The 13628-nt window shown below is 39.2% G+C and overlaps 1 protein-coding gene across 2 annotated transcripts; it reads right to left on the bottom strand.

Moving 5' to 3' along the window:
- Positions 1-727: 727 nt before the first annotated feature.
- LOC112226594 (spindlin-1) lies at positions 728-11885 on the bottom strand. 2 transcript variants are annotated; one of them, XM_024391024.2, is made up of 5 exons: positions 11750-11885; positions 10752-10793; positions 9831-10096; positions 3842-4075; positions 728-2041 (listed from the first exon to the last, which is right to left on the bottom strand). In XM_024391024.2, the coding sequence occupies exons 2-5, from the start codon at positions 10769-10771 to the stop codon at positions 1836-1838; spliced, it is 726 nt and encodes a 241-aa protein (XP_024246792.1). In that variant the 5' UTR covers positions 10772-10793; positions 11750-11885; the 3' UTR covers positions 728-1835. The 2 variants fall into 2 exon arrangements, with proteins under 2 accessions (XP_024246792.1, XP_024246793.1); XM_024391025.2 differs by lacking the exon at positions 11750-11885 and adding an exon at positions 11154-11211.
- Positions 11886-13628: the final 1743 nt, after the last annotated feature.

Here is a 13628-nt window from a genome sequence, read left to right as displayed (position 1 = left end):
CACAATGCCTACCCTCCAGGACACCTTCAGCACCGGGTATCACAGGAAGGCAAAGAAGATTATCAAGGAGCTCAGCCACCTAAGTTCAACCTGCGACCATCTAGCAGGCAGAGACAGTACAGGTACATCAAAGCTGGCCCCAAGAGTCTGAAAAGCAGCTTCTATCTCTAGGCCATCAGACTGTTAAACAGTCATCACTAGCCGGCCTAGATTCAATCAGATCAAGCATTAACTGGCGATAGCAGACACCCGCATAGCGGATGTTTTGGCGGTGTTGGAGGTGGAACTGCATTGGGTAAAATAGGTGAGCAGCTGCTCTTGCCATCATTGGCATGAAGCCACACCCGCCCCACTTGCGTTAGAAGTTTAGAACGAGAATATAAGCTATAAATAATTACGCTCTATCATCCTAATTGAGGTGTAAATTAAATGTCATCTTCCAGTGTTCAAACTTGTAAACAAGGCTGCATGGGATTACTGTTAATGCGACTCCATGCAGCCAAGAGCAATGTCCACTTTAGGTGTTGTTTCTACATTATTTCAATGAAATTACATTGAACCAATATGGAAGATGTTGAATTGACATTTGTGCCTAGTGGGATACTGTATTCTTGACATAGCTCATCCTATACAACTACTGCTGTACATACCCTTTTACTACTTACACCGTATATTGTAGATATTGTCTATACACACCCTGTATTAATATTCCGGACTCTGACATTGCTCGTTTCTTAATTTCTTGTTTATTTTCTTGTTGTCGCGGCACCTGCTTAAACATCTGCTAATATCTGTAAATGTTGGAGGGGGGAGGATTAAATGATGGAGAAACCATTTGTCCTTCTGTCTTTTTGTATATATTGTGCTGCTTTACCAACTGGGGTGGTTACCCACCATAATGAAACAAACAATGAACCAACAATTGCTGCAATCTCTAAATCATGCATTATTTAACAGCAAATCATACCAAAGCATCTTTGCAGTATTTTCAAGAATGCCTCACAATACAGGTATTTACAAAAGCAAAGTACAGTTCACGGCGTTCTAACGTGACAGAAATATTTGATTATTCAACCATGACTAAGGGTAGATTATAATCCAAAATGTCTTGCAGTGACAGCCAATAGTATTTAAATGTCTGGCTCAAATAAACATGACCTTCTCTGTACTCGTGAAACTAGTAGGTCTAATAATTTGACCTCAGCTGGTGTTTGGCTATTCTGAGACATGTGCAGTCAAATCTTGGCAGTTGTTTATAATTTCTATTAAATCATTTTTTTATTGCACTTATTCTAGCAACACATTTGAACATCAACATAGGTCATTTTCATTGATAATATCTACTTCCTTACATTTATATTTTAGTCATTTAGCAGACACTCTTATCCAGAGCGATTTATAATTAGTACATCTTAGCCAAACAAAATCAAACATAACTGCTTTATCACTTGTTTCTTAAAAGCAAAGGAAATACATGCAGGCTTTGCACTGTTTACAAAACACTAGTCACTATGAGTCACAGAGTTCACACTTTTAGCAAACTTCTGACGTTGGACAAGACACAGGGCAGGGAATATGTCCATAATAATGGCAGGGTAGTGTCATGGTTGCAGAGAGTTCAATTTCAATCCAGTCAATTCAGGAAATGGATTGACATTCCAATAATGAATTAAGTTTCCCAATATTTTGACTTTGGTGAATACTGAACTTCAACTCTCTTCCTGAATTGACTGAGTTGAAATAGGCCTCAACCTAAGATGAGTGTACAGGTGTGAGGGTCTGAGGCAGTGGGGCCTAGTCCTTTCTAGGGGGCTTTGACCGGGTAGAGTTGTATTCTAGGTGGTTTTGACCAGGTCGTAGACGTGGATGTGGAAGTCATCGTCGTATTTGATGTAGTAGACAGAGGGTTTGGCTGGAACCTGGTAGATAACCAGCCCCGTCCTTTTCACGCCCTTATCCGTGACGTACTCCACCTGCTTACCCACAAGGCTCTCTGTCTCCTCGCCTGGCTTCCTGTCTGCAGGCAGTAGGTGTTTGTTCTCTGGGAAACAATAAAATAATAAGATGAGGAAGAAAGAACAGAGAGAATGAAAAAAGAGAATTTGCATATGCTGTTGTCTGCCCTTTTACTTCACATACCAAAACAAATACTTCCTCCTCATTCAGGTAGCCTGCTCAGAAGCTAAGCTATTTATTTGCCTTTATTTAACCAGGTAAGTAATTGAGAACACACTCTATTTTACAATAACATCCTGAACAGGGAATGAGCATAAGGTATGTATGTATGTGTGTTCCAGTTCTCATGCTCATTTAAAAACTCAAGTCTATTTCACCCAGTAGCCTCACAAGATTTACATGACCTCCTATTTTTTCATATGCTTTCAGTCACCTGCCTTCCATTTAGCTTCACAACAATTACTTCACCACAGGTGGTCATAGGAAGAGAACGACGTCGAGAGTACTATGTCCCTATTCCAACTTCAGTGCTGTACGCAGTAAACTCCAGTACTATGCCTTCTTAAAACCTTGAGTGTAGGGGGCAGTATTTGATGTTTGGATGCAAAACACACCCAAATGAAACTGCCTATTTCTCGGGCCCAGAATCTAGAATATATAATTGTCAGATTAGGATAGAAAACACTCTAAAGTTTCCAAAACTGTCAACATATTGTCTGTGAGTATAACAGAACTGATATTGCAGGCGAAAGCCTGAGGAAAATCCAACCAGGAAGTGCTGTTTTTCCTGAAACGTCTCTGTTCCATTGCATGCCTTCCCTCCATTTAAAGGGATATCAACCAGATTCCGTTCTCTATGGCTTCCACATGGTGTGAACAGTCTTTAGACATAGTTTCAGGCTTTTATTCTGAAATATGAGCGAGAAGGATCACATGCGCAACAGCTTGGAGCAGACATTTTCTCTCTCTCTCCTATTGAAAAAGCTATGGTCCGGTTGAAATATTAATCGATTATAAACAACCTGAGGATTGATTATAAAAAACGTTTGACATGTTTCTACGAACTTTACGGATACTATTTGGAATTTTCATCTGCCCCGTCGTGACCGCTCGAGCCTGTGGATTTCAGAACAAAACGCGCTAACCAAATGGAGGTATTTTGGATATAAAAATAATCGTTATGGAACAAAAGGAACATTTATTGTGTAACTGGGAGTCTCGTGAGTGCAAACATCCGAAGATCAAAGGTAAGTGATTCGTTCTATTGCTTTTCTGACTTTCATGATAATGTTTTGTCTGCTGAGAGAGATGTCCTAACATAAATGCTTGGATAGCTTTTGCTGTAAAGCTTTTTTGAAATCTGACACGTCAGGTGGATTAACAACAAGCTAAGCTGTGTTTTGCTATATTGCACTTGTGATTTCATGAAAATTAAATATTTTGAGTAATTTAATTTGAATTCGGCGCTCTGCAATTCAGCGGATGTTGACAAAAATGATCCCGATAACGGGATGTGTGCGCCAAGAAGTTTAAGAAGATAAGATACTGTAGAGCTATACCAACATGAGTGTACCCTTGACAATCAAAAGGACCACCATCCCCATTACTATGTTAAATGAGGTTTCCCTTTGGTCAGCACTAACATTGCATAAATCCTGAGATTATCATAATAGGCTATTTGAGAGGGAATGATAACTATCTCTGGCAGTGTCTGAGAATGTTTAATCTTTTATTTGTATAGTCCAGATTTATCAATGGACCGATTATCTCTCACCATTTCTGTCTCTCTGTATTGCCCTTCCCTCTTTTTACAGGATTAGGGAATTAGCTGATTCCAACCAAAGAAAATTAAAACAAATACCCCAAAACAAATAAAAGCTCTTACCTGCTTCAGGGAGGATGCGGAGGTCTCCGTCCTTATAGTCGTCCCAGAGCTGGTACATGTAGAGCACAGGGTCCTTCTCATAGGTGATGTAGTACCAGTTGGTCATGATGGGGGCGCGAGACAGCACCATGCCCCGCCACTCGTTCTTCTCACCGTCCTCCTTCTCAAACAGGTGCTCCACAGCCTTCCCCACCAGCTCTGGCGCATCATGGGGCACCTTGATCTTGTTGTTTACTATAGGGGTAAACCACAGATTTTATAGTGTTGAAAATAAATCAAATAGCAACATGGTTAAGCAGACCGAATTCTGCGCTCACTTTTGGTTTAAAATTAAACAGAATGTGAGCTTTCGCAAGACAAGGCAGATTCCACCAGGCAACTAAAATAGTTCCCCAAGTTGGGAAAGGTAGAGGGAATAGCATTGCTTTTTATGTGTACTTTGGGGGGTGACTAGAGTTGGAAACACAAATACTAAATTTCAAAACCACTCCTAAGCACTTGTGTAGATCTGAATGGCATGGATAGCTGTATAGGTCCAATCCTACACAATCCTTCCACATTGACACATATACAGTAGAAGCGAGGTGCTAGGGTTCATAATGGGATTGAGTACAATTATATTGCACAGAGTTGTGGTTTGCTGTACGGAAGAAGAATTCAATTATCAATGAGGGGAAATTACACATGATAAGGCAATGGTAGGGCATTAACTTGGGGATAAGGAGAGTAAAGGGAGATAAGGTTATACAGGCTTTTCTATACAATTATTTCTCTCTCTCGGAGGACCTGAGCCCTAGGACCATGCCTCAGGACTACCTGACATGATGACTCCTTGCTGTCCCCAGTCCACCTGGCCGTGCTGCTGCTCCAGTTTCAACTGTTCTGCCTGTGATTATTATTATTTGACCATGCTGGTCATTTATAAACATTTGAACATCTTGGCCATGTTATGTTATAATCTCCACCCGGCACAGCCAGAAGAGGACTGGCCACCCCACATAGCCTGGTTCCTCTCTAGGTTTCTTCCTAGGTTTTGGCCTTTCTAGGGAGTTTTTCCTAGCCACAGTGCTTCTACACCTGCATTGCTTGCTGTTTGGGGTTTTAGGCTGGGTTTCTGTACAGCACTTTGAGATATAAGCTGATGTACGAAGGGCTATTTGATTTGATCAAATTCATCTGTCATGTACATGCTGGTCTGGAGCAAAGACCTGCACACACAGTAGCGCTTGTGTATTTTGTAGATAGACTGACTGGACTTCCAATTGGTGAACAGTGTTTAGCAAACTGAGACAAAACTTTGAAAACAAAATGTAAATACGTTGTTTTAAACTTCCTAAAGTTACATTAATTACTCAGCAGGCTATCTTAACCATATGGGAGACGTCTGCTATGCTACCGTTAAGGCAGAAAATAACCCGGATGGAGATTCGCTTTGACAAAAACAAGACTGACGGTATAATGGAATAATTGAAGATTCTCAATGCGAAAATGGTCACAATGCAAACGACTCTTGAAAAGCAAATAAACAGCAAGGTTGACAGCCTTCGTGACAACATGGAGAAGCTGGTCATAGAAAATCAAAATCTCATAAACTGATTTGGAGCAGAAAGCCAAATAAATCTGAAGATATTGACCTGGATATAGCGCTCCTGAGTTCAAGAATGTGCAGTATCGAGGACAAAAATGTAACACAACAAGAACCCAACTAAACAGTTTGACCCAGATGCATCTATAATAGTAACCTTACAAGGACAACAAAGACACAGCAGAAAAGGAGGGGAGCTGTCACCGAGAGTGCCAGAGTTGGTGGCCACCGAAAGAATGAGAGCAAGAGGCTAGGGACCAGGAGTCGTGAAGGTCACATTAAAGATAAAGGGGATGTCCTCCGGCTAAAGCATCATCGGCCCACACAAATGGAATAATCAAAATCAACTTCAAAACTTCAAGATTTCTACATTTCGGGGAATGGGAGGATGATGAAGCAGTTCTTCTGATCCCTAGGGCGACCACAGACGCCGGGACTAACAGATCATGACCCGGCTTAACAATTGTATTTAATTCACTGGAACGTTAATGGATGGACGACCTCAAATTCTACTCTTAGAACATTACTACTACAGGCCCTACACCCTGACTATTCATCTGAATGACTTGGATGGTTATTCTTGGTTTGGACACAACCGAAACGTTCATATAAGAGCAAGAGCCCCTAAAGCTTCAGGCGGCATCTGACTTTTTTTAGGAACACATTGAACAATATAGAGTGAACATTGTGGACAAGTCAATGGATGGAAAAATTAGTGTAAGATTTGAACACCGTGTGTCTAGTTAAATAAAAAAACATTATTTTGTTATTTTGTCTTGTTTATTTACCACCGGAGGGTTCTACAAGGGGAACTCTCCACTTGTTGGCACAGGTGTATTCTCTGGACACTGAAAGTGTTCACAACCCTTGACTTTTTCCAATATTTCTTGTGTTACAGCCTGCATTTAAAATAGATTAAATTGGGATTTTGTGCCACAAGCCTACACACAATACCCTCTTCATATTTTCAAGCATGGTGGTGGCTGCATCATGTTATGGATGTGCTTGTCATTGGCAAGGACTAGGGAGTTTTTCTTAGGATAAAAAAAGAAACAGAATAGAGCTAAACACAGGCAAAATCTTAGAGAAAAACCTGGTTCAGTCTGCTTTCCAACAGACACTATGAGACAAATTCACCTTTCAGCAAGACAATAACCTAAAACACAAGGCCAAATATATACTGTAGGTGCTTACTAAGACGACATTGAATGGTCATTAGTGGCCAAGTTACAGTTTTGACTTAAACCAGCTTGAACTCTATGGCACGACTTAAAAATGGCTGTCTGGCAATGACCAACAACCAATTTGACTGATCTTGAAGAATTTTCAAAAAATAAAAAATGGGCAAATATTGTACAATCCAGGTGTGCAAAGCTCTTAGAGACTTACCCAGAAAGACTTAACTGTAATCGCTGCCAACAGTGATTCTAACAGGGGTGTGAATACTTATGTAAATTAGATATTTCATTTTCAGTACATTGGCTAAATGGTTTAAAACATCTTTTCATGTTGTCATTGTGAGGTAGATGGGTGAGAAAAATAAATATTTAATACATTTTGAATTCAGCCTGTAACACAAAATGTGGAATAAGTCAAGGGGTATGAATACTTTCTGAAGGTACTGTATATATTCGGTGACCTGAACAGTCATATCTGTGATCTGAAAGATTGTTCAATTGACATTGATGTTATTGCACCTAAAGTTGCTTTAGACACAGGTTTAAATAGGCATGAGTTCTCAATAGGATTCCAAATTCTGCATTCTAGATGGTAGATTATCACCACAAAATGATAATTTTGTCAACAAAGTGAAAAGCAGTCGTCGACTATATTATAACACCTCATGACTGTCTGAATTCATGTGTGGAGTTGAATGTGAGTTGAATGTTTCTCAACTGAGAAAGTAAAGGTAAAGGTCCTGAGTGTATTGGCCTGATTGGAGGCCTGATCCTTCACTGTTGTTTCTGAAACTATACTGGGGAGGAAGGTGATGTAGGCTTATCAAAGTCAAGTGCAAATCAGACCAAAAGAAGGCCTAGAAACCTAGCGGACCATTTTCTTTCATCTGACATGTGCTGTACTGTTCTTATGGACCTTATTGATAACCTGGAAGCTTGCCAGAAAACACAATATAATATTGATCAGTGGTATGGCCGGTTCTGTGATGTACTACATGATGCAATGGAAAAGTGTTTACCTGTTAAAATCAGTATCATCCAAGCCTGAGACCTCAACAAATTGGTAAACCGTTACTGGAATAAAGAGTTAAGTCATTTATGGTTTGTAATGAGTCTTGCAGAAAATATGTTTCTAAAATGTAACGACCAATCAATGAGAAGAGGTTTAAGGGAAGAGTTTAAACAGTGTCAACATATATTTGACAACAAGCTAAGTTCTAGAAGAGAAGATTCAGAAGGGGCCAAGCACTGCATCTTGAACAACTGCAAAGTAACAACCCTCAGCAATTTTGGACTGAAATCAATAAACTGGGTCCGAAAAGAGTTATGAAAATTCCAATGGAAATCATACTGGAAAATTATCAACTTGAACATAAGAAGAATTGTGTATTAGATAACTGGGAGAAGGATTTTGTTAACCTATTTTCAGGCAATAATATACCACCTGTGCTTGATGATTAATTATACATGTAACTTAAAGAATGGGTTGGAAATTGAGATGAATAGGGCTGGATACACCTCAAACGTGCTCCTGAATTGACTTTGGAGGAAGTTAGGAAGGCTTTTGAAAGCAAAATAAGAAAAGCAATAAGAATAGCAGAGTTGCCAAATGAAGTCCTAAAGTCTACTAGGTTACTGCAGACTCTATTTGGTCTTTTACTATTGTACCCGGATGAGATTGTTCTCATTGCAGAAAGCGAGTTTGATTTGCAATGTATGCAGAACACAGTCAATCTCTGGTGTACCAAATGGAGATGAATGATTAATGAGACAGTAAGAAGTTTTCATATTCTCTTTTGAAGTAATGCCCCTAAAAAACACTAACTCATATTGGTTTCCTTTTGATGAATGTATGACCTTTAAAGAGGGTATAAAGTATGTACTAGATTCTGCAGATAGCATGTTGGGGTCTGTCGTAAGTACACTGAAAGTCTGTAAAGACCTGGGCTATTGTACATATTCACAGCTCTTTAGTTCATGTGTGTCCTATACTGAACTATGCTGCTGGAATCAGGGGTTTTATAGAATCCAAAACAGCAGACTCTATTCAGAATAGAGCCATACAATGTTTTCTGGGAGTGTGTAAGTTTGCTCCAAGCCTTGCTATTCAAGGAGACATGGGTTGGGAGCTCTGTGAAATAAGACAAGAGGGGTGAAATTATTAGGTTATGGAACAGCCTTATCAATATTCCAGTGGACAGAATAACAAAAATTAATTTCAACTGGGATAAAACACACAACTACCCTTGGACAATGGAACTCGATGCCATATTTAAGGAAGCTGATCTACAACACTTTAGAAACAAGTTAGGATGCAGTATGATCAAACACAAGTTAACCCTTAGCTACAATGAAAATTGGTAAACGGACATATGGCTAAACCAAAACTCTGAACTTATAACCAGATCAAAAGCAGCTACGATCTATGACCTTATGTCACCTCTCACCTAACCAAAAAAGGTCCTTGTGTGCCCAGTTGAGAACCAGGATGGATACTGCTTCTGACAATTTGAAGTACGTAGGTTCAATGCCATTGAAGAAGAGCGACTATGTACTATCTGGGATTTAGGAGGTTGAGAATGAAGTGCACATTTTATTGTACTGTATATGATGATTTGAGAGCTATACTGTTTGCTAAAATGTTGCAAAGAAAACGAACTATTCTGGATTTTTTTTTAAATATTTCAAAAAATGGCAATTTACAAAAAATTGTATTCCTGGTTGTAAATTGTATCTCCAAAGCTTGGAAGATGCAACACGGTAAGCTGTATACTTCAAAGGTTTTCATAAGATTATTTTTTCCTAAATAGCCAATTTCTGTATACATTAAAGTTTTTTGCCAGATCAGGACCTAACATAAGTACAACTCAGAGTATGCTGTTCTCTTCTTTTGAAATGGACTACATTTTCTTCATACCATATTACTTTAGACCATTATAAAATAAATAATGGATTTATTGTGAAGGTGTAGGCTATATTACAGGGATTTATTAGACTTTCTATAATATAGATGTTTCAAAGTTCTCCATCGGTGGTTTGTAGACTACGTGTGGAAGCCAGGAGAGGCTAAATGTGTTTATGTTCATTAACGGTCAATTACCGTGAGATCGGAAGTTATTTGCTTGACAATCACCGGCTGACTAAATTTAGTGACCGCCATAGCCCTACTCGTGATCAACCTGGTTAAATAAAAGCTTCAACATACTCAAATAGCAAGCCAACCCACCGACTTTCTCTGTTAAAACCTGGAGGTTGGACACTCGCTCATCCTTGAACAGCTCAATGCCATAGACGCAGTCGAATCCGTCGTATTTGACCATGTAGAGGGAGGTGTTGACGGTGAGGCGCTCCAGCACTGTGCCTTTCCACTTGGTCAGGTTGCCCTTCTCCCTCCAGATGTGCTCAATCCGCATGCCCAGCAGGTTGTTAGGGTCCGGGGTCGATGACAGAGACGAACCTGAACTCTCACTCAGCTCACCGCTGCTACGCTTTCTGAGGGGAAGGGAGAGAAGAATATAGGCTCTTCATCTATGTCTGTAATGTCTTTTTCGTTATGTGTCAGACCCCAGTAAGACTAGCTGTCTCCATTGGCGTCGGCTAATGGGGATCCCAATTTTTTTTTAAAGTAATCTGTAGCTAGAGGACTTCTGCTCTCTCCAGGAGTAGCTAAGTATCAGTTATTTGTCTTAATCAGTTGTTGCCCTATCTTTTGTTGGCTAGTGCCATTACTTTTTTCATACTAGCACTTTGCTGATAACTATACTGAGGTAAAACTTACTATGATTGTGATATGTGGTTGTCTCACTTAGCCATCTTTACACTAAATTTAAATAAGAATTTGTTCTTAACTGACTTGCGTGGTTAAATAAAGGTCAAATAAAAAATAAAAAAGTCACTATGGATAAGAGCGTCTGCTAAATGACAAATGTAAATGTGAAATGGGTAAAATAAATTCAACCCACTGGGCACAGACGTCAATTCACAGTCTATTCCACGTTGGTTGAACGTAATTTTGTTGAAATGACGTGGAAACAACGTTAATTCAACCATCGTATGCCCAGTGGCCCGTTCGGGTTCAAGCAAACCAGGAAACACACAAAACAGTACTAGAATATCAGTTAAATAACCAACAAGTGATTCAACATACCTGCCCCTTTTCTTGGACATATTTCCATAAATTCACACAATCCTGTGGGTAGAGGGCAAAGAGTGTATTTTACAACACAAAAACATTTAATAATCTCAATCTTGAGAAAGTAATTTGATACAATTGTATTGTGTGTTGGATTATGAGTTTATATTTTACTAGGTTATATGGATAACACATGGACAGTGTCTTGAGGAGCAGAAATACCTATATTCAAGTTACAAAGGAAGAAGGCACACATATTTACCTGGGGATTCTGGACACTCATAACAATATTGCCTAAATTACAGTGTTATCATATCGCATAATTATGATTGCGTAAATTATGCTGTCCCCCACAACCAACAAACCCACACCCACCAATGTAGTCTACAAGTAGTCCTACATAATTGGTTATTTTACCCATGTAGCCTAGTAGTTTCCCGCGAGTAGACCACAGGCGTTGTTACATTGTAGCCATACCGGATGTCAACAAACAACAATGTCGCCCTCCCTCTCGCTATATAACCTCTTTCAACTTCTGCCAGTGCAATTTCCTATTACAATCATGTCGCGTCTCTAGTGTCAATTTCGCTGCGACCAAGTTTCGAAAAATTGTAGCAATTAGATTTTTCTGGACTAGACAAGAGATATACCTGGCGACAGACATAATCAAGTTGAAGCCATCCTGTAAGCAGAGGTGTAGCTTTTCACATTCGTAATTTTTGTTCAGATGTTGTGACAATTGTTTTTCAAAGGCGCGCGTGCCTATTTGCGACATCAACGTCGATGTAACAATCAACGTCATGTAACCATGTATAGGCTACAGTGAGGTTGTTTTGTGACATAAAACTGACCTCTGGTCTACAGTAAAACGACCATTGCGGTATTCACATTTGCATTACAATAGCGCACGCAACAGGCGAAGTTGACGCACTGGAGGGCTTGAATACAGCAGGCCTATACTCTAGTGTAGTAAAACGATTATTAAAGTAGAATAAATATTTAAACAGAGTTACCTGGGCACTATTTTCATATCTACTTCCCTCTGCTGAGCAGAATCCACCTCATGAAAGCTACAAGGAAATAGTCTTACTACGGAAACTACAACTACCAAGATAGGTCTATGTCTCAAAGAACTGTTCATGAAATCAGTGTACTTCTCAAAGGACGCTGGGAGTTGGTGTCCATTACGTCACTCACCATAAATCCATGGAAAGTGATTGGGTGCTGTATCTCACAAAGGAGCGGACATGTTTTAATTTAGCATACATCTACAGTGTGGCTTTAGCAAGCATTTAAAGATTCCGTGTGTATCTATTTTGCCTATCTGTTAGTAAACTTTGAGGCCAATAGGCTACGTAGGTTGAACTAACCTACATTTCCCACCATGCAATACATTTTGTGAATTGTCTTTCCCAATATTCGTTATCTCTCTCCGCCTCTCACAATCCGACTGCTGTGCCTGTACTGTACATAATCAACTAGAGCTACAGAGCAGACTGATCAGAAAATACCTGACACAGGACCTCTGAATCTCAATGGATGTCATCAGTCATGTCCAAAAGGAGGCTCCTAAATATCTTACTCAAATGGTGGAAAACGTATACAATTCTCATACTTGAGTAAAAGTAAAGATACCTTATTAATAAAAAATGACTCAAGTAAAAGTGAAAGTCACCCAGTAAAATACTACTTGAATAAAAGTCTAAAAGTATTTGGTTTTAAATATAGTTAAGTATCAAAAGTAAATGTAATTGCTAAAATATCTGCCAGAAGTCCGCCAGATCAGTGGAAATAGGGATGACCAAGGGTGTTCTCTTGATAAGTGTGTAAATAAGACAATTATCCTGTCCTGCTAAGCATTCAAAATGTAACATGTACTTTAGGGTGTCGGAAAATGTATGCAGTAAAAAGTACATTATTTTCTTAAGGAATGTAGTAATGTAAAAGTTGTCCAAAATATAAATAGTCAAGTAAAGTACAGATACCCCAGAAATCTACTTAAGTACTTTACACCACTGTTGGCTGGCAGCAATTATTTATTGTGTTTTATTTAACTCAGAACTTTGTCTCCCATCTCAGTATTTTAGAACAGATAATATGCATACAGTTTACTATTAATTTTATCATTGAGCTTATTAATTAAATCCATGCTTAAATGTAGGCTACGTACAATTTTCCCCCATCAGGTATCTCTCAAAATGTCAAGGAGGCTAAACCAAGTAAAATAAATGTTACATTACAGTAACAATGATGATGTCATTGGGATCACAAGTTTCCCCATCTCTCTGTTTTCCCTGGTCTCCTCCAGTGGCCAAACATGGCAGGAGATAGAGTCTAATCATGTTGAGGGTGGAGGATCATAAACCACTGTCCAGTCCAAGTCCTGTGACAGATCTAACAAATACCTGCCTTGTCAAATAAATGACATAAGAAAAATACTCTGTACTGTTAGCTGCTAAGGAGGCCGGATAAACCATTACATCTGATCAAATTTGGCCTACTCAACAAACTCCTCCAACGATAGTTCTAGTTTTTACCACTAGATGTTCTAGTTTTATAAGTTCTAGTTCTTACCACTAGATGTCAGACACAGTCTATGTCATAGCAGACCATTCATAATGATCAAATCAACGTTTATTTGTCAAGTGTGCCGAATACAACAGGTGTAGACCTTACAGTGAAATGTTTACTTACAGGCTCTAACCAATAGTGCAAAAAAAGGTATTAGGTGAACAATAGGTAAGTAAAGAAATAAAACAACAGTAAAAAGACAGGCTATATACATTAGCAAGGCTAGAAAAGTAGCGAGGCTACATACAGACACCGGTTAATCAGGCTGATTGAGGTAGTATGTACATGTAGATATGGTTAAAGTGAGTCGCAGTAGCGTAA

This window comes from Oncorhynchus tshawytscha, linkage group LG28 (assembly GCF_018296145.1).
Source record: "Oncorhynchus tshawytscha isolate Ot180627B linkage group LG28, Otsh_v2.0, whole genome shotgun sequence".
NCBI classification, from domain to species: Eukaryota; Metazoa; Chordata; class Actinopteri; order Salmoniformes; family Salmonidae; genus Oncorhynchus; species Oncorhynchus tshawytscha.
This window is presented reverse-complemented; position numbering and strand designations above follow the sequence as displayed.

Coding starts and splice junctions, on each gene's coding strand:
- LOC112226594 (XM_024391024.2), bottom strand. CDS start 10,771: ATGTCCAAGAAAAGGGGCAG. Junction 10,097..10,751: donor ATGTCCAAGAAAAGGGGCAG/GTATGTTGAATC, acceptor CCTTCCCCTCAG/AAAGCGTAGCAGCGGTGAGC. Junction 4,076..9,830: donor GGTTTTAACAGAGAAAGTCG/GTGGGTTGGCTT, acceptor TTACCCCTATAG/TAAACAACAAGATCAAGGTG.